General features: G+C 36.5%; 1 protein-coding gene across 1 annotated transcript; it reads left to right on the forward strand.

The window, feature by feature from the left end:
* The first annotated feature begins 4,062 nt into the window (after nt 1–4,062).
* On the forward strand, nt 4,063–27,057 carry LOC129267354 (SID1 transmembrane family member 1-like). The gene is made up of 8 exons (XM_064103230.1): nt 4,063–4,113; nt 6,145–6,247; nt 17,143–17,216; nt 20,348–20,394; nt 21,007–21,112; nt 21,495–21,605; nt 22,967–23,080; nt 24,054–27,057. The coding sequence occupies exons 1-8, from the start codon at nt 4,063–4,065 to the stop codon at nt 24,114–24,116; spliced, it is 669 nt and encodes a 222-aa protein (XP_063959300.1). The 3' UTR covers nt 24,117–27,057.
* The last annotated feature ends 17 nt before the right edge of the window (nt 27,058–27,074 follow it).

Genomic DNA, 27,074 nt, shown 5'->3' on the forward strand with positions numbered 1-27,074 from the left:
AGTAAAGTTATCAGTCAGAAATCATGCGCCAGTTTCACGAAGAATTACTCAATTTCACAAGAAGCATTTTGACGTCAAAATATAGAGGAGGGATTATTAGTCACAAAGCCCTAACATACAGCTCATTCTTCATGTTCACATCAATTACCCTGGGAAGACGTAGTACGTTTATTAGATGCAATTTGGGTCATCTTTTCACTCTTTTTCGTGATGTTTGTTCCTCAGATGCATCATTCAATTTCTAGCATTCTGTTCCTTCATTCAATTATATTCAGTTCATGTCATAAAGCTTCATTATGTCTGTGTTAAGGGGATGGTTTGGGCTGAAAATAGTTATATCTAAATAAATAGAGTAAAATTCACAGAGCAAAATGCTGAAAATTTCATCAAAGTCAGACAACAAATAACGAAGTTATTGAATTATAAAGTTTATCAATATTTTGTGAAAATAGTTATATGCACATCATCATGAATATTCATTAGGTGGGCTGATGATGTCACATCCCCACTTTCCTTTTTCATATGTTATTACATGAAATCATAAATGTTTAATTTTTTCATGCATGTGTAAATGATGTGTCTCCATTATGATGAAATAAGTTGTGGCAGTAAATAACTAATGCACTTCAGTTGTCAATCCAATTGTTTTAGTTCTTGGTAGAAAATTTTGAATAAACCTAATTTCATATAATAAAATACAAAAGAACAAGTGGGGATATGACATCATCAGCCCACCTAATGAATATTCATAAAGACATACCTAGAACTGTTTCACCGGAATAATGCAAATCTTAAACATTCAATAACTTTGTTATTTGTTATCCGATTTTGATCAAATTTTCAGCATTTTGCTTTGTGAATTTTACTCTATTTATTGAGATATAAATATCTCCAGCCTGGACCATCACTTTAAATGGTGGGATATTACAACTGATTTGCTTTCACACTGACATATTAGAATGAATTTCCCAGCCAGAGGACTCCTCGGTCCTGTCTTACAACGATTTGTGATTGATCCGATCAATTTCAACTATGGAAATCTATCAAATGAAAGCCATAATTTTTCCTCCAGGAAATTCTCAAAATGTCCTTTGTAAACAAAGCAGAGCACAGAAAACAACGATAAATGTAAACATTTTGGACAAACTTTAGCTGTTAGCATTGCTGGCTTTCCGTAGTTGCGATTGATTTGATCAATCGCAACTCTTTGTTAGACACGGTCCTGGGGCCCGTTTCATTAAGGACTTGCAACTGTTGTAACCTTGCCATTATGGCAACTACCATGGAAGCCTTGATTTTGATTGGCTGCTGAGCCCTGTTACAATGGCAGTTGCCATTATGGCAAAGTTACAACAGTTACAAGTCCTTTATGAAACGGGCCCCTGGTATTCTTTATTTTCAGCTAAGTCTGAAAGAACCTACTCTGACTTTGTTTTGAGACGTGGAGGCAAGTGTTCCATCTTACATCTTTATCAAGAGAATACTTGCAGATTCAGTAAAAGCTGTGAGTCACTGTTTTGACTTCTGAAGATCATCCCATACACTGTTATGAAAACGGTAATTTGTTTGCCCAAGACCATTTGCACTCGTCCAAGAAATGAACAGAACTGAACTAGCCTCTTTCAAAGGCAGTTATTGACAAGATTTTCAAGTAAGTTCAAAACCTCAGAAGCATCAATTTCAGTTTTCTGGAAATTTGTATTTCATGGGTTCACATCAGCGATGGTGACTGTACATTATTTGTTTTATTTCTCCTTGCCGTCCATATCTGTATATCATTTTACAGTAAAAACCAGCAGTAGAATATTGAAACAATCAGAGACTAAAGTGTGCTGTTTGACCTTCCCTTAGAATGAATCAGCATGATTTGAAGTCCTATCCAAAGTCATATGAAGATACACACATACACCTCCTTCTTTTTAATAATACATGTAGATTTGTTTCCTGTGATGAGTAAATAGGTATAAGATACCTGTATGGTCATTCACCTTTTATTAAACTTGACGTCATGCAAGGACTATCATTTTGTTGAAACTGTTAAGTTTATCCACCAAGCATAATGAGTAGAGGGGACATGAAACATCACAATGAATATACAAGTAATGATGATAATAATTGTAATTTGCAACTTTAAGATAGTGCTTAATACCTGGTGCTAAGTGCTGCATACTATTACCCTGGCCTTAACATGGCTGCCCAGATCATTCCTACCTGGTGCCCATTTACTACACCTGAATGGAGAGTGGCAAATGCAGATAAATGACTTGCCAAAAGACACAAGTGCCACTTTCAGCTGCATGCGAACCCCATCCCTTGTGGTTCAAAGACTGGAGACTTAAGATATCCACTTAGCCACAGCACCCAGTTGTCAATATAGTAATAAAAAATATTCATAAATTCAGTATTTGATTCTCCATCTAAATGGAGTACATGTATATGTATGTCAAATAGATATCAAACGTAATAAATGAAAATAAAAAAAAATCTACCCTCAGTAGCTAATCTATCCCCATTTAGCCTAGCTTTGCCTCATAGTCCCTCTTTATGAATCAGCAATTAATTCTTAACCAGGGATGACTTTGTTGACGTCTACAATGGAGTGGTATGAAGGATCAAGTTCAAGCCTTATCTCCGCATTCCCCTTGGCGTAGGGATCGTCTTACAGGTAACTTCATCAGGGAATTGTTGCGATGATAGGTCCCTCGACCACAGGTGCATGGTGGTTTCTGATGGGTACTTCTTGTGCTTTTCAAAAAGGGAAGTACTTTCTATGCCCCTGGTAGAATGTATTTATTTGTCTTTGTAGAATATATTTTAATTTGTGATCAGCCACCTCAAAGAAAATGAAATTACTTTTCGGCTATTTACAAAGAACCTTCCCTGGCATCTAATTGTTGGTTTGGTGTGGCTTGTCACATCATTCACTTTCTGATGTTTAATAAATTTAAAAGGTGAACAAAAATGATCTTGTTGAAGCCTTGTCAGTCTTGTCCAAGTATCTCTTTCCTGTCTTCAAGTAGAAGTTTGATCAGTAGTTGATACGGTGAAAAGAATAATAGTCAAATAAACTCTTAGGCCCATATTCTGAAGTCAGGTTTAACTTAGACCATGGTCTAACTCTGTACTAAAATTATGGGAAGCCAAACGTTTTAAAATTTTGTTTACAGTGAATGCTTCTCATGTTTACTATGCTCTTTACTAATTCTTAAATGGTGAAGACAACTGTCATACTTGTCCTTTCCAGACAGTTAATAATGTATTGGGAGTCAAATTAGCTGATACATTGAACCTCTACCATTAGTGATTTATGTCACAACTGGCTTTCCATAGTTAAACCACCACTTTAAACCTGAGTTAAAGTTAAACCCGACTGCAGAATATGGGCCTTATTATGTGTATCTGTCTTGGTCAGGTTTCACTTTCTCAGATATGGCACATCATTGTTGCCCCATCTACACCATCACCTCCATTCAACTATTAAAGTATTTCAAGCAATGAATCTTGCAGGGATACCTATAGTTAGCTTCACCTGGGTAGAGTGTGGCAAATGAAGATCAATGTCTTTCAAAAGGGAATAGCGCGATTACTGGATTTGCACATCTTACCCTGTTATATGAATTCAAGAGAGTTGCCCACCAAAACATGATACTTTTCTATAGCCGGAAAAAAAATATGTGGGGGCTTGGGGCGATTTCTCTCTCCCCTCCCCCCCCCCCCAAATGATAAAACAGAGCCCTTGAAAATAAAGAGCCCTGGAAGTGCTAAAGCTTATCCAATGTTGCAGATTTACGTAGTAGGTTGTGAAAAGTTGCCTGCCAAAAAAAAAATATTGAAGAAAAATTGCCTGCTCTCCAGGGTTGCATAGGACTGACCAATATTAGCCTACCCCTGTATTCTGATGTCATCAGTTTTTATAACGTATTTTGGATAATATGTTCTGAAGCATCAATGTTATGAACTGGTTTGTGATGATGACACTTGGCTGAACTCCCACCAAAAGTGAGAACTATTAGACAATACGACCACAGAGGGGGTTTTATCAACACCGCATCACTGAACGTTATGGAGAGCCACGACTCCTGGGACTTGGTAGAAGCTATCTTCCAGCCGTTGGTTGTTTCTTCTCCTTTATCTTAATTTCTGTTTTAGGCGGGTGATCGGATGTTCCTCTGGACAAAGTTAGGATGTGAATGTGTGTTATCTTGAATGCCATGACCGTCTTTGAAAGTGGGGCTCGTACTTTGGGGTAGTTTCGCTTTTTCTGGAAGGTGTCGGATTTGACAGGTGAGGTGAGAAACTGGGTTGTCGGAGTGTTGTTTGCATTTCAGCTGGCAGGGTTTGGGTAAGATGGAATAGTTTTCATGTTTTTTTTTCCTTTGAGGTTCGTTTGTTTTCTATGACGTACTTGCAAACTGTTTGTTGCAAACCAGCAATGACATAGTGGCATGTTGATGAAGAGATTATGAATTTTCTTCAACTGCATGTGGGGATGTAGCCTATAATCTAGGCGGAGGCTGTAGTTATTGTCTTTGCTGTTATGCTGAACGCAAGATATATGTCTGATCTGGCGAAGACTATGCATTTGTGGCTGCGAAGCAACCACCGCCTATACACTCCCGTCTTGCTTTGGATGTTGTTTTTTATTATCGACCTTGAAATGACGCCAGTTTTTCGTACAAAAAATTTTCATGCATATGTATGAGAAGAAGTAAATCGGACCAATCAGAAATCAGTCTTTGCCAGATCAGACGTATCTCTTGCGTTCAGCATAACAGCAAAGACAATAACTGCAGCCTCCGCCTAGTAGTCTTCGCCAGATCAGACGTATCTCTTGCGTTCAGCATAACAGCAAAGACAATAACTGCAGCCTAGATTATAGGCTAGTGGGGATGAAGATGAAAATGATGGATAAACATTCATCTCCTCTCAGTAATAATGTTAATGGTAATGTTCATGCTGAAGATGATGATGGTGAAAAAAAATTTTAGAGCGATAGTTGTGTTGACAGTGGTGATGATGATGGTGATGATGATGATGATGATGATGATGATGATGATGATGATGAAGATGATAACAATTGCATCGCAATGGTTATGATGATAATAGTGCGATGTAGTTTGGATTGATGATGATAATGGAAATGATGTTAATGATGATATGTGATAATAATGATAATATACAATGATGATGATGATGACGGCTATGATGATGATGATGATGATGATAATGCTTATGTTGATGTTGGTGATGTATATTTCATGGCTTAGGCTACCCTCATGATCTTACAATAACTTTATTTATTTTCCATTCTTAGATTGATATTTTGATTTATTATTAAATGATTTCTGTAATCATTTGGCAATCATTCCTTGCAAACTCCCAAATATATCTAACTGTATCCAAATTCACATAGAAACATACTATATTTGTACCGCTCCCTTTCCTTTCTGCCCCCCTTTTGAGGTGTGATCCTACCCCATATGGATTTAATTAAAGGCCTACTTATAATTTTAATTAGGGGGTGTGACAAAGTTAGATAATTTTATCCCAGTGATTCAGAGAATGTGGGCCTGGATCAGGGGTATAATCAGGGGTATGTAGCTAGGGTGTGCCAAAAACGAGGTTGAATAATCCCTTGTCTGCAGAAGGGGAGGTATTGGGAGAGAGAGATAGGGAGAGGGGGTGAGAAAAAGAGAGGGAGAGAGGGGGGAGATGGAAGGAGCTAGATACAAAGAGAGAGAGGTCTAGAGGAGGAAGGGAAGAGGGATGGAGAGACAGCAGAGAGGGAGAGAGAGAAGGGGTACATGTAGAGACGGAATGACTTTAGAAGAGTGTGGCAGAGAGGAGGAAAGGGAGAGGGGGTGGAGAGAATGAGAGGAAGAGAGGGGAGATGGAGAGAGAAGGGACAGAGGGGAGAGTAAGAGAGAGAGAGAGGGGGGAAGGTATAATGGCCTCAATATTGTCGTATGTTGAAAATAAAATTATCCTTGCCTACTATAGGCTGAATATGCTTTGCCTATAAAAAAAAAAATTATAAAACCACTCTTAGTTTTAAAGCCAAATTAAAATCTTGGCCTGAAAGTTTGTCAATATTTTATTCTGCTATCAATCTTTTGTATTTATTTTCTTTTTTCCTTTCTGTAGGTCTTTGCATCAATTTACTTCTACATCGTCTTTTTCTTTGTTCATATGCTTACCTGCCTTGGACTCAGTGCACAAATCTACTATATGGGCACCGTCAGGATTGGTAGGTGTTTCATCATCAGTTGTTTATACATTATACATTTTTTCAAGTTCAAGTTTATTTCATTTCTCAACTCAATGATACAACATAGGAAATAATTACACAGATATAAAATGATAACCATACAAATCAATACAAATGAATATACATTGCAAGCAATATGACTATACAAGAAAAGTAAAAAAATGTTTATGGTAAACACTAAATAACGAGATAATCATATTAACCAATAACAATATATAGAAGGGAAATAGAACAAAATGTATACAATTCTCGATAAAACGATTTGCAAGGCTACCTTTATAACTCTTTTTTCAATAAAAAAAAGTTGAGTAAATGGAGGGATCCATGAAAAAGCAGGGCTTGTTGAATGTGGATCCCTCAAAGAATTGATCAAAGATTTGTAGGTACAGGTATAAAAACGAAAATGAGAATGAGAGGAAGAAAAAAATTTGAAGAAAAAAAGTCAGAATAATCTGAATAAAAATCTACAGTCCAAAGGCACATCCTCACTCTCAACAAATCTATGCCGAAAGATGTGTAGATTTTTTCTTTTCATAATTTGATCTTAATAACAGCATCATGGTTGAAATCAGTGATAGCCTTTAGAAAAAGCTCAGTGTCAGTTATCATGTTTATTTCAAATGCCAACTGACTGTCCAAAGACTAGTCGCTGGTGGATGCGAGCTCAGCTACAGAGCCCTTAGGAACCTGACTTGGATTCCTTATGTTAACCATTATTTCTGACTTATGATTGCTAGTTTAGAGGTAGTGGCCTATCAGCGAGCATATCCTTTGCATTGTGTGGAGCGTTGTGGCCCAGTGGATAAGTCTTCTGACTTTAAAACAGAGGGTCATGGGTTTGAATCCCAGCCATGGTGTAATATCCTTCAGCAAGAAATGTATCCACATTGTGCTGCACTCAACCCAGGTGAGGTGAATGGGTACCCGGTAGAAAGAAATCTGTTGAATGCCTAGGCAGCCCAGCTAAAGCCGGGGTAATAATAATAGCAGGGCCTGCTGCCGCGCTGGGAGAACAGTTTTCAGAACTAAAGTGGCTTCCCTGGGTAAATATACCTATATTATTATTATCATCAATGAATCCCGTACAACAGAAGCGAAGTGTACCAGTCGAATGACATCATCAGCATTGACGATACTGATTGGCGCATCAGTATGCTCATGAATAATTCATACATCCACATTTCCACCAGAATCCAAAAGGCCTGAAATTGCTTGATCGATCGCACGTTCACCCGGGTCTCGCCAACTCTCTTCTTCGACCGCTAGTCTCGTCTCAGCCACTACTTGGCGAGAAATCAGTGCAAATAGGGTTTGTTCTTTTGCAAATAGCAAGAAGTTCACTCTGTAGTTTATGAAATAGTTCCTGCTAGGTGCGTGTGTGATTCTTCATTTAATTATCATGATTTTCACACTGATTCATGAAATTGAACCAGAGCCAAAACCAAATGGCTGTGCTCTTGCACGGAATCTGGTCACATTTTGTAAGCAGATGGCCGGTTTCATTGACTAATACTATTATGATCTTTTATGGTTTTATCAATGTGAAATGGGTTCGCATTGGGCGGAGTCACTGTTTCTCTTCACAGACGAAGGAGGGATTGCGTTCATCCAAGCAGGAGAGGGTTTCACCATGCTACTTATCAGTAATATTTTGTTTTAAGCTATCAAATTCCTTGCATCTGATTGGCTGAAAGCAATGTTTCATTGAAAAGATGCTTCGTGAAATGAACCCTGGACCTCAAAACCAGCCAAGAACCTATTGATTGCTTGTCTGCATGGAATGTAATCAAACTACATCATAAATACCGTCAGCCGAATATGTAACAACATTTGCCCTCAAACTTATCTACCCCCCCCCCCCCCATGGTAATAAGCCCGTGGATGTAATTGTTTTTGTTATCAATACAAAATGTAATTTGGCATGGATAGGGAAAAATATCCCCCCTCGAATTGAAAGTGTTAAGTGTTTCGGTATATGGCACCATTAAGAATTGATGCTTGGATTATATTCTTGGTGTGAAATGGGTCCAACATCTACATCAAAGGACATTCCTCATAGTGTAGCGCGTTTCACATTGATAGAACATGATGTGGATCCAAAGCCAAACACAACTAATTGTGCTTTAATTTGCACCAAATTTGTGTGTATGACAACACAAGTGACACTGGTCCCACTCCTTATGAATTAACGGGTGTGAACAGATCCCTATGGTGCGTGATTAACACTTAACATTTCATGAATGTTTCACATGTTAAGCTTTGAATTTGATTTGATATGGAGCCAAAACAAGTGGTTTTGGTTTTTTGCTTTTGCACGAAATGTGATTATGGTGAAACACATATGCCATCATTTACCATACTCTCAGTTTCTGCACAAGTGTCAACGGGAATTTGCCACGTGGGATTTTAGATGTTGCAACTTGTTCCGATCGATCGTCTTGAAACAAGATGCTTCAGTCTTCACAATTTCATCACTCTAGTATTTTAAAAGATGAAATTCAGCATGATGGGTTTGACCATAGATTTTTTTTAAACACATCACTGCTTTATATAATAAGCCTATATATTATGAGCTTTTGTTCATGCTTGGTCCTCACTCTGGAATTCCCCATCTCGACAGATCTGTTGTATCAAATCAACTTAAAGCATTTAAAGTAAAACTGAAGACTTATTTGAAAGTGTTTTGTTTCTCTCTTTTCACCTGTGCACCTTGAGCATTTTATCAAAATAGATTTGACACCTTAGAAAATCACATTTATAATTATTACCATTATCATTATCATTTTTGTATTAAAAAGTATTAAAAAAAAGAACAAGGTAATTATAATAACTCATCAATACAAAATCAAATGTTAACTATCATATTTGTTTACAACTTTTAGTGGTAGAGGTTGACTATTTTCGAGAGTATGTTAACTACCATGAATCATATTCAAAATACTTCAGGATATCTTTTGTTTGCCTTAAACAATTGGAGGCAGATGAGAGCTGAATTTTTGAACCCCAAGTCTCTATATGTCGACTTTTGTTTTCAGTTTTATCCAGTTGCCGGAAGAGATTAAAAAGGTCACATGATCTGAATTAGATGGAAGTCGCCTAACTCGTTGTCTGATCTGTCACTCATGGTATATGATAAGATTTAAAACATTTGCCCCAAGAAACAGAAGAAAATTATTTTTTTTAAGTGTGTAGTGAAATATTACGTACATGTACCGACAAGAAAAGGTCAATTATAGTTCATCAAACTTTTTTTTAAGGAGCAAGGTCTTTAGTTTTTCGGAAGTACCGTTAATAGAAAAAGGATATAGTTCAAATCTGCTTTCGTCTTTTGCTTTTTTTTTTTTTTACTTTTTGGGAGGATGTGAGAGGGATCTATACTGCATGATTCCATTTTGATTCCATTACTTTGCATTTAATTGTGAAACAGAGACTTTGATTAGTGTTCCTCTAGTTAATTACTTTAATATGGGTTTGAATGTACCTTTCTAAATGGGATAATTAAAACCAGTTATATAATTAAGAGCTATGATATCCTGTTTCACATGTAACTGAATGCACTGAGTAATGTTTTCTTTTCACAAGAACTTTTTTTCTCTGTTTTTTTTTTCCTTCAAGGAATGTGTAGGGTGGTTAATTTCATATTTTTTATGTATATTAATAGGGGAGGGGGATGGAATGATTGAAAAAAAAATTGCCCAACAAGTTTTATTTGAAGTTCTTTTTTTCATAACATTTTCTGTCATGTATATTAAGTTGATTTTAAACCAAATTGCTATGAATTACTGTTAAATAGAAATGTATTTAACCAAAATCATTCTAGACAAACTCTCAACTTGCATTTCAAATTGGTCTTAGGACCTCAATAATACAAAACCTAGGGCTTCACCAGGGTATTTGAAAGGGAGAAGGATGGGGGTGAGAGAAAACAATCTCCCTGTGACTTTTTTTCAGATGAAGAACTTGGGTGCAGAGTTTCACAACCCAGATCTCTAGTTTTTATAATCTTATTTCTTTCTTTTGCTCTGTCTTTTTATTCTTTCTATATCTTCCCCATCATTTGAAAATTAGGGGGATGGTTGCTTTTCCCCTTCTTGGCTGAAAGTATATTGTGATGTAATGTAACTTTGCCATCCAATGCTTATTTGCATGGAATCGTTCATTTTGATTGGCTATTGAGCAATGTTTACATTAGTATTCATTTGAAAGTAATTTGTACCCATTGAGCCTAGAATGTAAACTTAAGAGTGTTTGATATCTCAATCATAACCCCAAAATGCCAGCTTATTTCCCCTGTGAACATTTGTTACAGCTGCTTCTTGTAAACAGCCATTTTAATACCAGCTTATATATCAAAGCATTTTTGTAGGAAAGTCTTTAATCTTTGTTAATTCAACCGTCTGTCATCCCAGTGACTTTGCGCATTGTAGGGCCCTCCTCAACCTCCTCTTGAGCATTTTTAGTTCAACAGTCATAATCAGATTTCTTGCAATAATAAAGTTATTCCTAATTAAGCTTTTAATTGGTAGACAGCTTGTACAGATGTAGCTCAGGGAAGGGGAAATAGTTTGTGATTTGTTGTGTAATAATGACTAGTGGAGATTTGATAATTAACAATGACGATAATGAAATAGATACAAGAATAGTACAGTATCATTGTATGCTGTAAGCAATGTAATCTAACTTCACTGCTCAAGGTAATATTGGAACATTCTAAAAGACCCTGGATTAGAGGTAATATGCACTATACAAATAATCAATAATCTAGTTTTCTATCACTACTCCAGCAATGTTTCTATTAAAGGTGCTGATCAGATAATCAAATTACCCTTGATCGTGCATTCACTCAATTTCTATTAAATTTGTTGACAGGTTTATCGGGGGGATGGGGTACCTGAGTATTGTGCTATGTCAGGAGAGGCAACCAGTGTACCCGTGTCTCCAGACTAGACTGGTTGTCCCTAGACCTCAACCGGACACCAGGGGCATTTCCTTGCCAGTATCTAGTTTCTGTTAGATAAAGATTAAACAACTGGTTTATGAAAGCTAGTTAGTATTTGGGTATGAGGAGAAGGAGGGGGAGAAGCAGAAGAAAAAAAGGAAAAGGCACAAGAAAAACAACAATGAGGAGAGGGAATGAAAATGATTTAGAAATGTTAGAGTAGATAAATTAAGAAAAGAATAATATGTTGAGAACAATAATAGGCCATATAATGAAAATAAAAAGATTTGTAAAAATAGAATATCAAGAAGAGGAAAAGGAAAATGCAAAATAAAAAAAAGGGGACTAAAGTAGAGAAAAATTAGATCAGAGCTATTTATTCTCTTTAAGCAAAAATATCAGCAAAACCATCTGCAGATCTGATTGCTTTGAAGAATGCAACCAGAATTACTTCCTTTCCAAGGTTTCTATGACTTCCTTTCCAAGGTTTCTAGAGGTTAAGTTTCCGTCAGATTAAGGTAATTAACAGGCCTCTGCTAATTAACCTGAGTCTAGGTGTCTTATTCAGTGTACAATGTACATGTACGTGCCAAATCCAATTAGTTCAGTTGAATTTCAGGTAATGTGCTGACAGATTTGAGGACTTGACAGATTTATTGGGGTGTTTTAATTAGTTTGTGATCCGATTTCTATCAATAATTCTTTTCAGTGCAAAAGTTATTGTGAATCAATAGAAGATTGGACTCCTTTATAGGTTTCGCTGTTTTATAAGTTTGATACTTACGGGTTCAAAATAAATGATACATAAAGTTGTCACTTGGTTCACAAACTGTTTCAATATACAAATTAACAAATAAAACCTGTTTGAAATTTCATATCAGCTTTTGACTTTCGTGCATTATCTTGTAGACTCTGAAAGAACCTTTTTAAATCATTCTAGTTCCTATATTTAAAATAATTTTCATTATTTTACTTATCAATTTAAATCTTTTTGGCCACTTAATTTAAATGGCAATAGAACTATTGAAGATTGTGTTAGCCCTCATTTATACTGCCTAATAATAATTTAAAGTCACGAGAGTTAAAAATTCATCAACGGTTGAGTGATTAATGACTAAGGCGTTGACAGAAATCTAAACAATTCCAAAGGAATTCAAAAAGTTCTAAAAAGGTATTTTTTGGATTGTGCAGTAGGTTCCCTTCGTATTATTTTCTTTTTGAAAATCAGATATGGCTTTACCCCTTTTGTATGAAGACCTGGCCCCTTGTAACTTTAAGTATGTTAACTCTTATTTCAATATTCTAAACATTCAACCAGCAGGTGCAGTACCTGTATTAGGGAACAGTTTACAATTTGTTTCATTTGTTGCTTAGCATTATGAGGTGAAGCCACTTTCAATTGCACAGCTTGTGAAGGTAAAATAGCTCATCGATGATTCAATGTTTTGGCAACCAACCATAGGCGACCAGCCACAAATCTTAAAGAGACTTGATGATTACCCGTTCCAATTATGCGGAACAGTTACTTCCGCAGTCACCTTTCTCAATTTCCTGTTCCGATCTTCCGGTTGTATTATTGTTTTCTTGATTCGAGTTTTGGATAAGTTTAGTCAGTGTTTTGGCAAGCTGTGCCTCATTTTTAGTTTTTAAAGTGTGAAAAAGACACTCCCACCTCTTGCTCTATAAAAAAAATGTCAAACCCTGTTCTCAGTGGCCCGTATTCTGAAGTCAGGTTTAAATTAGACTCAGGTTTAAAGTTGTGGTTTAAGTATGGGAAGCCAAAAGTATCATTTTTTTAAATTAAGTTGTACGTTTCTTATGTTTACTGTGCTCTTTCCTGATTCATTGATGGTGAAGACAATAATCTATATATACTTCCTAGACAATTATGTATGATTTGAGAGCCAAATGAGCTGAAATAAGATATCTCTACCGTTAGTGATTTATGTAACAACTGGCTGTCCATACTTAAACCACAACTTTAAACCTGAGTTTAAGTTAAACCCGACTTCAGAATACGGGCCAGTATGTCCACAGTGTGTGCTGGGTGACGATGTGATTCACACTGTTAAAATGCTCATATTGAACAGTGTGAAAATGATTTCACATTGTGGAGGCTTTTACATAGTGTGTTTACATGTACATAGTGGACTATGGGAAGTTGTTTTCACACTGTAAAAATGCTCAAATGTAATAGTGTGAAGATGATTTTACACTGTGAAAACAGTGTGGAATATTCACAGTGAGTTCACACACATGTAATGGATTACCTGTATGTGAAAATGGTGGTTTTACACTATCCAAATGCTCAAATATGACAGTGTAAAGGTGATTTCACACTGTTAACACACTGTTTGACTCTACTTTTTTTTCTGACAGTGTAATGCCAATTCCTAATGCCTGGGCCCCACAGGTAGCAGGGATGCTGTTTGAATAAAATGTCTTAGTATTCAGAGGCCCGTATTCTGAAGTCAGGTTTAACTTAAACTCAGGTTTAAAGTTGTGGTTTAAGCATGGGAAGCCAAAAGTATTAATTTTTTCATTAAGTTGTATGTTTCTTATGTTTACTGTGCTCTATCCTGATTCATTGATGGTGAAGATAATCATCTATTTATAATTTATTGACAATTATGAATGATTTCAGAGCCAAATGAGCTGAAATATGATATCTCTACCGTTAGTGATTTATGTAACAATTGGCTATCCATACTTAAACCACAACTTTAAACCTGAGTTTAAGTTAAACCCGACTTCAGAATACGGGCCAGAATGTATAATAAAGTCCATTATATTATTTTGGCTTCATTCTAGGTACATTGAAATTGGCCCTTGTCACCACATATCATATCCATTCAGCGAATGCTTCGCATTCGTGGGGGGGGGGGGGCATCCCCCCCCCACCTCCCAGAAAATGCCTCTAAAAAGAAGAAAAGGAAAAAAAAGGATGAAAAGAAAAGTGAAGGGAAAAAAGCAGCTTTAAACTCTATTTTTCTTTTCATTTCTTTTTCCTTTCATTATGCCATTCCTATATTTTATGACATGGTCTGTCTTATAGGTGTGAGTGGATAATATGTGAATCTGTATCATTCCTCTTCAAGATCATTTTTTCAATATATCCAGAGTCTGTAATATGCAAGAGAAAGAATCATGCTTTCTTTCATTGTATTCCAATTTTTCTCCTTAATAACTGACGAGTTAACCCCACTGGTGAATTGCTGCCCACGCTCACGTCTACCTCGATTCCTAAAACAAGCATGTAACTGGGTTCTGTCACAACCCACGCACTGTGACTCAATGAGATCTCTGTCTACCAAAGGGCAACAGACAAGATCCTTCATGAACCTGGGACCTTGTGAATCTTTCAAGACGCCTAAGAATCCATTGGACCAGTTCCACGGAATCCCCCAGAAAGAATTCCCGGCTCGCCCGCTATCCCCCTTCCCCGAAAACAGGTAGCAATTATGCAACATTAATGTCAGCGATGACACGATGCTTTGGGTTTGTGGGCGATGATGTCGGAGACGGCTTTCTACTAGCGCAGGAAGGGGTAGATTTCCGCCGTTTTTGTTGAGTTAACAGTAACTTTTGTGACAGTTCCTCCCAAAGCGTGGACTGTCAGTGAATTATGTGTAGGCTGCGGGAAGTGATGAGATGTTTTGTCATTTAAAGTAAATACATGACTGGTTTTCATCCTTGACAGGATCAAGATGTTCTTTTATTTCTGGAATTTATTCTCCTTTTCATCCAAGAGTTTGACAGATTCATGTTTAATTTAGATGTGTCTTGTCTCGTGGATTGTCAATGTAAGTTAGAAATAGAATGCGATAAACCACAGGTCTAACTCCAATCCAATATTATGGTATACAATAGCGTAACTACGCTAGCATTCTAAAACAAAATAGTTAGAAATGACTTGATTTTATAAAGAGTCAGCTGGCAGGAACTGTTGTTTTTAGTCCTGTGAGATCTTATAGTAGATTTGATTTTAATCATAAAGATTCTAATTAAATCTCAAAGGATTTGAATATTGAAATTTAAGATTAAGATCGGACCAGAATTTGCTAGGTCTCTAACCGTTGTAGATCTGAATTTATTTTGAATCCATGCAACTTAGAGTGTACAATGACTCATTATCTTCTAGTAAAGTGCCATTAATCATGTACAATACAATAGCTTGCATTTGGCGTATCTCGGTTGTTCAAACCTTGTATCTAAAAATGTAATATTTTTTTAGGACAGATATTAAAGGAAAAGAGTTCTGTCATATTAAAGTAGGAACCTTCTTTCGTCTGGAAAGATTTCTCTTCATGAATTAGAAGACTATTTTCAGACAACATAAGTTTCCACCATTGCAATATTTCTAAAATACAGCTTTTTACTGAACTGCTGTCAAATTATTCAAAAAAATTTGAGATACAAGGTTTTAACATCCAAGCGACGATAATCAACACAACTTTGTGATTTCTTGCTTCGATTTACTATCTAAAGGTCAACAACCTATCGGAGAGTGAACTCAAACAATCATTCGAATGTCAATACATTTATTTTAGTCAACCATACAGTAGATGCCCTTTAGATAATAAAGAAGTGCTCAACCGTGCCAGAAAATGATGAGGTTGAATAAGGTTCAGACGATGATTATGCAAAAATGTTTTTTATTTCCGTCTTCGATTCATTCTGACACTTTGGCCTCGGGTGTCTGATGCTATCTCCAGATGAATAGTTTCCTGTAATTTGTAGCCAGTAGCTACATGTATGTAAGAGAAGGATATGGGTGGGACTCTTTAGCCATAGCTAAGCAATGTTGTCTTTGATACTTGAGGATGTGCAGATGCACATTGCGCCCCAGCTGTTGCATCGGCTGAAGTGATCATTGGAGGACATTAAATGGAGCTCCTTTGATGTCATTGTACTTTTTTGCAGCATTATCTTTCTTTCCTCTTCCAGGGTCCGTTACCAGGAAGCTTAGTGACTAATTTTCATGGTTGTTTGTACATTGTGGTCATTTTAATCAACTGAAAATTTGTTTTATGATCAAGTGTTATAAAGCATTGTATTACATGGCCCTGATGTTGGTAAGGTTTTGTTTTATAAATGTACAGGAATCCCCACTCAGCTGATCTCCCTTCTAAACAATGTGGAATATCTGAATGAATCCACCGCCATTACCTTCTCATCTTCCTGTAGTCATCGCTTTCTTTTTATTGATTACAATGCGCTGCAGTCTTTTCTTACGAAAAACTGCCAGGGACATTCTTTGATATAAACAAAACACCATCTGAAGCAAGACAGATGTGTAGAGCCGGTTCCTTCTCCCCAGTGACAGTTTGCTGTCTTGTTGCTTCAGAAGTAGCGCTTACGCTTTGCGGGAGGCAGCGTAGCTCAGTCGGTTAGGGGGCCTGTTCCGGATAAGATCGTAGATCTCAACGTGCGTGGGTTCGAGTCCCGCAGCATGCCGGAAGACGTCTAACAAAAAACTGATGCTAGCGTTGTGTGTTAGCGTGCCTCACCGCTGTGTTCAGTGCAGGTGTGAATGCAGTTGGAAAACACTCCGTCCATCGGAAAGGACGCAAATGTTGGTCCCGTGTATAGGAGAGTCACAACCTATGCACGTTAAAACCAATACACTATTTGTCAAAGAGTAGGGTGTTTACCCGGTGTATTGCACCTGTCGGTCCCCGGTACTACAATACTGCAAGAATCTTCAGGATTGAAGGAGGCAGTCAGTGTAGCTTGAAACCTTGAAACCTACTCTGTGCAACAGGATCAACTTGGTAAAAACAAAGACAACATTGTCTCCCTAGATTTTAGGCTAGAGAAACAAATTGTTTAATTAGAGCTTATTCTGTTGATGCCTGTAGACAACTGAAGCTACCATTATTTCATATGACAAGTGATATTTCTCTTTCTTCTCTTTTTTTGTTGTTGTTTGCAGATGGTGGTGTTTTCAAAAGAACATTCCTAGTTTGCAAGTCAGATATATTCACCTGTGCAAGACCAACTCATCCGGTATGTATTATGAAGACTAACTTTGATTTGTAATGTTACATGTATATGCATCTAAGAAAGAAGAAAAAATTGTCTTACATTTAAATCTATGGTAATCTACATCTATGTCACTAATAGTTAAATGCATTTGAGTTGTATGCTAGTCCATTGCACAGATATAGTCACTCAATACTTTCCCACATATGTTTGAATGAAGTGATGACTGGCACCAAATGAAAATGTGGTCTACATGTAAGTTAACCCAGTGTTGACCTAGGTTTAAGTTTGCCGTTGTTATAATAATACCACCCAAGGAGAAAAAAAATAGACACAAAGGAGATGCAAAATACATTTCAAACTTAAAATGCTTTAGGAGAGTTCAATGCAACGAAAGTGAAAATAAAAGAATTTTTGAGGAGTGGGATTGTACAAGAATAACCAGACCCTTGGCTCTTGATGACACATGCGCCAATGGAGTGTGTATCCGGTCTCGTCCGATATGTCACCAGCAAGAAAAGCCGTTGGGATGGATTTCTTTAATCTTGATGATATTTACCTAGTTGAGCTGCCCCGGGGCGACATTTGATCCGAAACCCCTTAAGACTTACTCCTTTTTATACCAGGAACCATTAACCCTCTGGAAATGTTAGCTCCCCATTGCCCCCCCCCCCCCTCTCTTCCCATGAGGCCTATACACTTTCAATTCATATCATAAATCAAGTATCTGCATAAATCAAGATACTTTTTTTGTTATTCAATTTAATTTGAACTGTCTTGGTAAAAAGTGTTTTCTTTTGTTGTATATTGTTGTAGATATTGTTCAAATTCTATTTCTATTTTCTTCTTTGTGGTTGAGTCCCTTTTGAGTTGCATTGAGACCCGGTAACTCCTTTATTCTCACTCCCTTACATTCTTTAGTCATGTAAGGTCCCCAGATCCAAATAATCTGTCTTCGCTTTCTGTACTTCATTATAAATTCAGATTTAGGTTTATACATTGTTTCTCCCCACCCCACCCCTCCACCCCAGGAATTCACTTGCTTCTAAATCTTGTGGTGCAGCCTCCATAATAGCTATAATAATAATAAATAATGATAACAATCTTATAAACCGCAAAGTCGCAAATTGCCTTTATAAAAGCGGTTAAGAGAAAGGAAATATGAAGCGTTAAGGAAATAGAAATACTTTGCACAACAAAATGTATCAAAACTAATATTACAATATACAACTTTTTCTCACCAGATCATGAATAAATAAATACCATTAAATGGGCCAATAAACATATGATATGATCATATAATGTAATCTCTTCATCCCCCACACCTCCTCCACTTAATACTTCTTCTTTTCATCTTTTCTTTCCTCTTCCTCCTATAACCATCCCATCATTCCTTATCCAATTCAGAGTCAGAAAGTTAATGCTATATCCAAGCATCCCACCTCCTCTCTTTCCAACCCCTTCCTTATCTTGTTTTCATCCCCCTCCTCCCTCTTCATCTCCTCTTGCTGCTGTATATTCTTTATCATCTTCCTCTCATTCATCTTTTCTGCCTCTTACACATTCTTCTCTTTCTTATCTTCCTCCTCTGCCCCCCCCCTCCTTCTCCTCATCACTTCTCCTCCCTTTCTTTCTCATCTTATTCCTCTTCCCTATGTTTTCCTCATATCTTCCATCGCCCGTTCACATCCCTGTTCTCACACCCCCTCTATCTCCTTCCTCACCCCTTCCTCACCTCCAACAACCCTAATATTCTTTATATTCCATTCAATCTTTTCTACCTTCACTTTTCATCTAATCCTTCCCTGTCTCCTTTCCGACCTCCATCCCTCGCCTCCTCCCTTTCTTCCTCATCTTATACCCCTTTCCCAAATGTTTTCCTCATATCTTCCATCTCCCGTTCACATCCGTCCCCACCACCCCCCCCCCCCTCTTTCTCCTTCCTCCTCACCTCAAACAACCCTAATATTCTTTATATTCCATTCAATTTTTACTACCTGCCACTTTCCATAGAACCCCTCACTGTCACCTTTCCGTCCTCCATCCCAATGCACTCTTTAAAACTCTGGTGGTCTTTTTGGGAATGTCTACCTTCTCTTAGTCACGGCCGGCCGGAACATAGTTGTTAAATTTAGTCAAGTGATTCACTGGAAAAGTCAGAGCACGTGACTTTGATTCAAATTCACCCGGGAATTTGGTTATTGTCAGGAACATTTAAGCCAGAAACGTTGTTTAAGATTGTTGCTTTACAATGGCATGAAACTGATGTATGCATTCAAATTTGTCCTCACTGAAGATATCATGTTGAACTATAAGTGGAAAATTAATCTTGGGGTCCCAGAATAAATCACCTTCAGGGCCCGTTATTACAAATAGTTGGAATTGATTTTTTAATTGATTTAAATCAATCTGAAATTGCGGTTCACCTCATCTAAATTGAAATTTAGAGATAAAGGAGTATTGTACAACGCCTACTTACATGTAGCTTGTTGTAAGCGAGCAAATGGGAGGCTGAACATCAAACATTGGTACTATTGCACACACAACGTACCATCCAAAATGTACCGTTGCACGGCTTTAGGAGGTGACGTCACAATACGATTCAATTCATTGTGCTCTGTAAAAAATGAAGGTGAAATATGTGTATAGCCTGCTGGCTAAATGAGCAGTGCTGCCCGAGGTCATGTGCGCTTGTGAGATTTTGCTTTTTGCTTTCAATATTTTTGCCCCCTTTCATAGATTACTGCACAGAAAAAATCTTTTTTTTTCTTCATAAATTCGCTAAACTCCGAGGCGTTGTACAACACATAGCGAATATTCTCATTCGTGCATTGGTGCGAGATTTCACATTCGGTGAAAGAGACGCTCTATTCAACTTGGCTAACGCCTCATTGAATAAAGCATCTTTCTTTCACCTCATGCAAAATCTCGCACCATGGCAGTCATGCCTATTTGCTATTTGTATAATGTCGAGAATAATGGATGATGCAAATTTCACTCTTTTTTTAAAATCTCATTTGACTATGTAATCATTCAGTAACTTAATGTCTGTTAAAGGTCACTACTAATTAGAAATGTGTTTTTACCAGAGATTAAATGATCATTTCCTTGTATGAATCAGTTACATTGAATTGTATTTTCTTCTTATTTTACAGACCAGAATAGCTCTTCTTACTGTGGGAATCGTAGTCAATCTAGCATTGTAAGTTGATTTGTAGTTTACTTTTTAGTGATTGATGATGATGACGATGATGTTGATGATGTTGATGATGATGGTGATGATGATGAGGATTATGATTATGGTGATGATGATGATGATGATGATGATGGTGATGATGATGATTATGGTGATGATGATGATGATGATGATGATGATGATGATGATGATGATGATGATGATAATGATGATGATGATGTTGATGATGTTGATGATGATGATGATGATGATGATGATGATGATGATGATGATGATGTTGATGATGATGATGTTGATGATAATGATGATGATGATGATGATGATTATGGTGATGATGATGATGATAATGATGATGATGATGATGATGATGATGATGATGTTGATGATGATGATGTTGATGATGATGATGATTATGGTGATGATGATGATGATGAAGTTGATGATGATAATGGTTTTGCTGTTATTGAATTCATGGGTAAAAGTATATCTAAGAATCAATTCCTGCATGTGTATTTGAATTTCATTAGAAAATATAGGATGAGCTCTTTATATATAACATTAATGTGTAGGTATCCTTGGATATGTTACCTGAATATGTTCCTTTTTCATTTCTTTCAGGAGTATTTTAGGACTTGTGACCCAACCGATGGACTTTGCCTCCTATCTTCTTGCCATCATGATTGTTAACATGCTGTTATATCTTTCATTCTACTTTATTATGAAAGTGAGTAGCGGAAGATTTGCACTTTTATCTTTAATCCTTCAATCTTTATTTTTCCAAAGCCACCAAATGAGCTTTATTTAAATATAGACTGATATGATTTGCATGTATGTGTTGTCTTTGTAGGGTAATCTCTAATGGAGGGAGGGGGACCTTCAAGTGAATTTAATCTAATATAATATGTGCTCTGACTAAAACAATTAACGCACATGGCTCATACATTGTAGCATAAAAATTTGATTTGATGATGCAAATCCATTATTCTTCGAGACCATATATCAGTTAATAGGCTTTTACTACAATTACTCTATTAATTGATGTGAATAAAGTGAATTGTTAATTAGTTAATCCAAGGTCTATTGCTTTTCGACTTTTTTTCCCACAGCTTATTTGTCGAGAGAAGATCCTCCTGGTTGTTAGTATTCTAATAACACTGACGCTCTTTCTTTGGGGAGCAGCTCTTTATTTCTTCCAGATCAAGAACACAGGCTGGCAGGTAATGTGTTCCTTCATATATCGACAAAGATTAAATTAAAGATTTTAACCTATGGAACAAGTGGGCTTGTGTGTAAACAGAAAAATCAAAGAAGGAGAACAAAGAAAGTTTGAGAAAAATCGGACAAATAATGAGAAAGTTATGCGCATTTGAATATTGCGATCACTAATCCTATGGAGATCCTCCCAGTGGCAATGCAACAAAGATGTGTGATGTCACATGTGAACAACTTACCCTTTGATGGACTATAAAATACCCCCAAAATTTCTCTTTTTGCTCTTTCTTATGGTGATACAAACTCTTTATCCATAATGTATTCTTTGAAAATCTGTAATGTATATAGTAATAGGAGAGTTGTTCACAAGTGACATCACACATCTTTGTCGCATTGCCAAAGGGAGGATCTCCAGAGCATTAGTGATCGCAATATTCAAATGCTCATAACTTTCTCATTATTTGTCTGATTTTCTCAAACTTTCATTGATCTGTTTCTTTCATTTTTCTGTTTTCACACAAGCTTTCTTGTTCTAAAGGTTTAATTTTCCTTTAAGCTCATCCAAATAGGGTGGGGCAGAGGGAGGGCAGATGACTTATTTTCTTAGAATGATTTACATAGGGGGTATACAGCAATATGTACAGTATGTTGTATGTTCAATGGGTGATTCTGAAGATATAGAGGAGGCTTGTGTCCCATGCGCCTTTCCGCCTGGATCCATCCCGGAGATATACTTTTCTCCATAATTGACATCCTGAAGTCTATATTGACTTGATGTTAATTCTATTCTTTTTATTGGATTTTAAAATAGTGATTTGGCTCCTAATCAAGTGATTTATAATAATACATGAGATTTGTATAGCGCACTTTCCATCTTGATTAGATGCTCAAGGCCCTTCAGAGCAAAACAACAAAAACTATTTACATATAATACATGTCTGAACAATAAATCAATGTCTATGAAAAAGCACTCTTATACAGGTATGTTTCAGGTTGACCGTGAAGGTGGTCACTGAAGTCTGGGTTTTCAAACTCTGGGAGAGAATTCCACAGGCTAGGCCCTGCATGAGCAAATGCCCGTTCCCCGCATGATTTCTTAGCAACTGGAATTTGTAACAAGTCATTTATTTTAGCTAACAATAAAAGGTACATGTACTAATGACTAACTCGTACTGATGACTAGTTCTAGTGACCAGTCATGGTATTGAGATGAGGATCGTTTATCAATAAGAAGGATCCACATCACTACATTATAAACCATGTACATGTAATACACATCATTTTTCCAAGGCGTTAGAATAATTACACACACTTGTTGCCTTTATTACCTCAAATCATGGTTTGGTTTTTATCCTTGAAATCCCAGTATTCAGCAGCTCAATCCAGGGAACTTAACGCTGACTGTACCATTATGGGTTTCTTTGATGGACACGACACATGGCACTTCATCTCAGCGTTAGGTCTCTTTGTTTCCTTCGTGGTGAGTATATGCTCCTTGCTTTAATCTGTTAACCCGATGGAGACTGATACCGCATATTTGCGGGCTAGAGCCTATGGACACTTGTGTTAGAGCAAAATCATTCAATCTTCAACGGGTTAATATGATGTTTTAGACCCAGTAAAAGGCACCATTTTGTAGCCATCCTCTATCTGTTCCATGCACTAGTCCCTATGAAGAAATCAAGTGAACCAACTTATGGTTCATCTCAGCATCAGGTCTCTGTTTTGTTTGATGAGTATACAGTCATCCTACTGTTTGCTTTATTCTTTTAAAATGTTGTTTTAAACCCAGTAAACTTTGCCATTTCGTAGCAATCTTCTGTAGCTGTTCCATCCACTATTCCCTATGGAGAAATTTAAGTGAATGAATTATACATTTTCTGTCTGATTTTGGCCAAAATGGTTCCAAGACTTCAAAAAATAAAATCGGCAAGCGACAAAGTAACCAAAGTTTTGCATGGCAACATAGTTGCAATTTTTACAGGGGTAGGGGTGGATGTTCAAATAGCCCCCACCCCAAGTTAAGTAAGGGTTAAAGAATACATGTACATAACTACTCTGATGATGAAGATAATCTCCCTAACTCAAGTTCTGTTATTCACTTCATCCTCAACTCTTTGATTGCTTTGTTCAATTAGAGTCACATACAGGGGGCTTCCAACTTCAACTCAAGTCACAGCCCATTCACAATACACACAGAGTGTATTAAGTCTATTGTTCATACACACACATACACAATAGTGATGGTGCATTGCATTGTACTGTGTACACACAAAGCTTTCTTTACAATCAACCAATCAAAGGCTATTGTGAGCTGAAATAGCAAAGTCCATGCAAATCCCCTCCTAAGGTTGAACCTTGAAATTATTGTGGCACAGGAGTGATTCTGTGTGTGACGGGCAAAAAATTAAAAACAAAAATATTTTGTTTACATATTTGACTTTTATTTATAGGGTGTTCTTCTTCTTGATGATGATCTGGACCAGACGCCAAGAAACAAGATCCGGGTTTTCTAACTCCAGCTACTAAAACCATTAACCAAAGATGGGGAGTAGTTATGCAAACCTTTTAAGTACATGTATTGGAATACTATGAATGGCCTGATAGGTTTATAAAGGCCACCGCACACCTTGTTACTGGTCTTCATTCCGATTTTGAAACACATCGCATTTAGCTAATTTTCTGAAAATGTGAATAAAAAGCATCTTTTTATTCGATGTTCAGGTTTGATAACTGAGAGAACACTCATATAACAATTTTGGATGATTGCAAGTCTTTTTTTTTGGTAATGACCTAATTACTTTCAACCGTAGCCAATCGTATGATTGCTATGACGTCATTACGACTAGATATTCGCTTTTATTCTTATAGGGATAATAGCATAGTCACAAATTTTGATATAGGTATGTGTACAATGATTTAGAACATTACACAGTAAGATATTCCATTCTCAATATTGGCATCATATTTTACTACAATTTATTCTGAAATCGGGTCGCAGACTAATCGTAAGGTGTGTGGTGGCCTTTAGACACTTAGAAACAATATTGGTGTCTCCTTCCTCCATCTACCAGATTTACACCCCAAAGTGGAGAGAAGTGATGCAGGCGAAAATTGATGATACACTTTCCAGGGCTACTGTTTTACCTCACCAGACTGAATAGTGCTACACTCTATTGGCTCACATTGGACCATTTTGGAATTTCAGGGGCCCTCTTTTAGTTTTCCGGGGGTCGGGGGGGGGGGGCAACTTGGGGTTGAAAGAGCCCAGAGGCCCCCCCCCCCCCCCTCCTTTTTTTTCATGTGGTGTAGACATATTAGTGTGTGTATTGAAACTCTAAATGAGGTCTGATACAAGAAACATCAGGTTTTCAAATCACCTTTGTGAATTAAGACTGATGTCATTCCAGTACCCCCAAACTTGTTATGTAACCTTTATGTTCCTCAATTCCATTTGCTATGAAGTGTAAGAATTCCTGCAATTTTCAAGTTTAATGCCAATTTGAATGTTCAAAGTCCCATTCTCTGGCCTGTTATGTACATTGCACGCTATTATTTACGTCTTGCCATAACATTTTCAGCTGTGACTAGACAATTTTTTCAAAGATATATTGTAAGTAATGTTTGTTTTGTTTGCTGTTCAGAATATGAACTTTGACTTGTATGATCTCTTGCTGAAAATGTGTTTTGATAATCATGAGACAATTGGTATACTGTATATGCATAGTATTAATAGAAAAAAAATGTTTCTAAGAGATATGGTGTTACAGATAGAACTTTATCTGTGCAAGTAAATGTTTTCTTTTGCCCTGAAATGTGTCTTCATAATTTTAATGTGATGATTAAAGTATTTAGTGGAAAAATTTTGTTTCTAAGATACAATGTATATTGTGTTGGAAGTAAAATTGTATCTGGAAGTAAATGTTACATCATGTTAAAATATATGAGTGGATTGAGATGAAAATATGTTTTGATGATCTTTGATAATGAGGAAATTGGCATACATGTTTAGCTATTTAAAAAAATGTGTTCATTTTATATATATCAATGGTGATTCATGTTTTATTCAAAAACCTGTACTCAACTCTTATGAACTAGCTTCATACTTGGAAATATGTTTTGGTAATCTTTGATAATCTTGGATAATACATGGATTTTTTTTGCTGCTAGAGTGATACACTGTTTATTCTTACAAAAATTGTTATACCAATGGCATATAAATTTTATTGTGGATAGTACATGTGCTCACATACATTATCTATTTTTAAATTGTGAATACTTTCTTAGTGTAAAAATGATAATTGTTAAGTATTCTCTTTAAAGAGAAATTCCAGTATTTGCAGTAAACACTGATTTCATGAGAAAGTCTCTAAAACAAGGCTTAATTGTCAGTATATCATCGAGGATCTAGATCTGGTACAGTTACATAAACTGAACTTTGTGAAATCTTGAAATCTACGCTGAAAAATGTTCACACTGAAGATCACCAACACAGATAGGCACACGTGGGACAGTGTATTATTATTGCTAAAATAAAGACCCGACGGAAGTGACCGAATCCGCGCTTATTTTGCTTATTTCTCAGCAATTACACAATTTCTTCCAGAATCCTTTGGCACATATTTTTTATTCATACAAACAGACACTTGGGTGGTCTTTATATTAGATTCTGTAAAAAGTCATTTTTAGATCGTTACCAAAACTGGAATTTATCTTTAAATATGTAGTAAGTTTGACCCTTCAGAGATCTTATTTACATGTAAATGTTAATTTATTATTTTTTAAACATTCTTTTGATGTTAAAACTAGGTAACAAACGATCATTGCTTTGTCTTTTTAATGTTAAATGATGTTCAAAAGTCAATATGAAATGTCAAACTATAAAGTATCTTTCTTGATTTGATATACATTTATGCATGGCATGCATTTGATATCACGTAATTCTTCCACAAGTTCAGTACTTTATCATTTTATATGTATATGAGATTGTTATGTATAATAATTAATTATTCATGTATGTATGTGTACCACTGGTTGTAAGCTACTGTACACGTACATGTATATTCAAAAGAGCAGTGTTATACTGTATGGTCTTAGTGGTTTTCTGGTGTCTGGTCATATTTGGCCAAGAGAGGGAGCTATTTAATATCCAATTCAGTACCATACGATATGTTTTGAGTCTAGTCAACTCCTAGTAGTAACTGTTACAGTTGTGAAAAAAAGGTAGAATTTTGTGTGGTTTCATAGAAAAACAATGAGAATAGAAGGCCTGTATCACAGTAATACCTCAGTCTCATTTTCGCTGTACGACGAGTGGAAAATAGCCGTTTTATCTAATTATATTATAACCACCACTATGTAGCTGCTACAAAAATGTTAAAACGGCTGTTTTTTACTTTTAGGGCAGTCGTAGGGGAAATGTGACTGAGGTTTTAAAAACCATAGTTGAGCCCCCCCCCCTAAAAAAAAAGGGA

Source organism: Lytechinus pictus, chromosome 8, assembly GCF_037042905.1.
Source record: "Lytechinus pictus isolate F3 Inbred chromosome 8, Lp3.0, whole genome shotgun sequence".
NCBI lineage: Eukaryota > Metazoa > Echinodermata > Echinoidea > Temnopleuroida > Toxopneustidae > Lytechinus > Lytechinus pictus.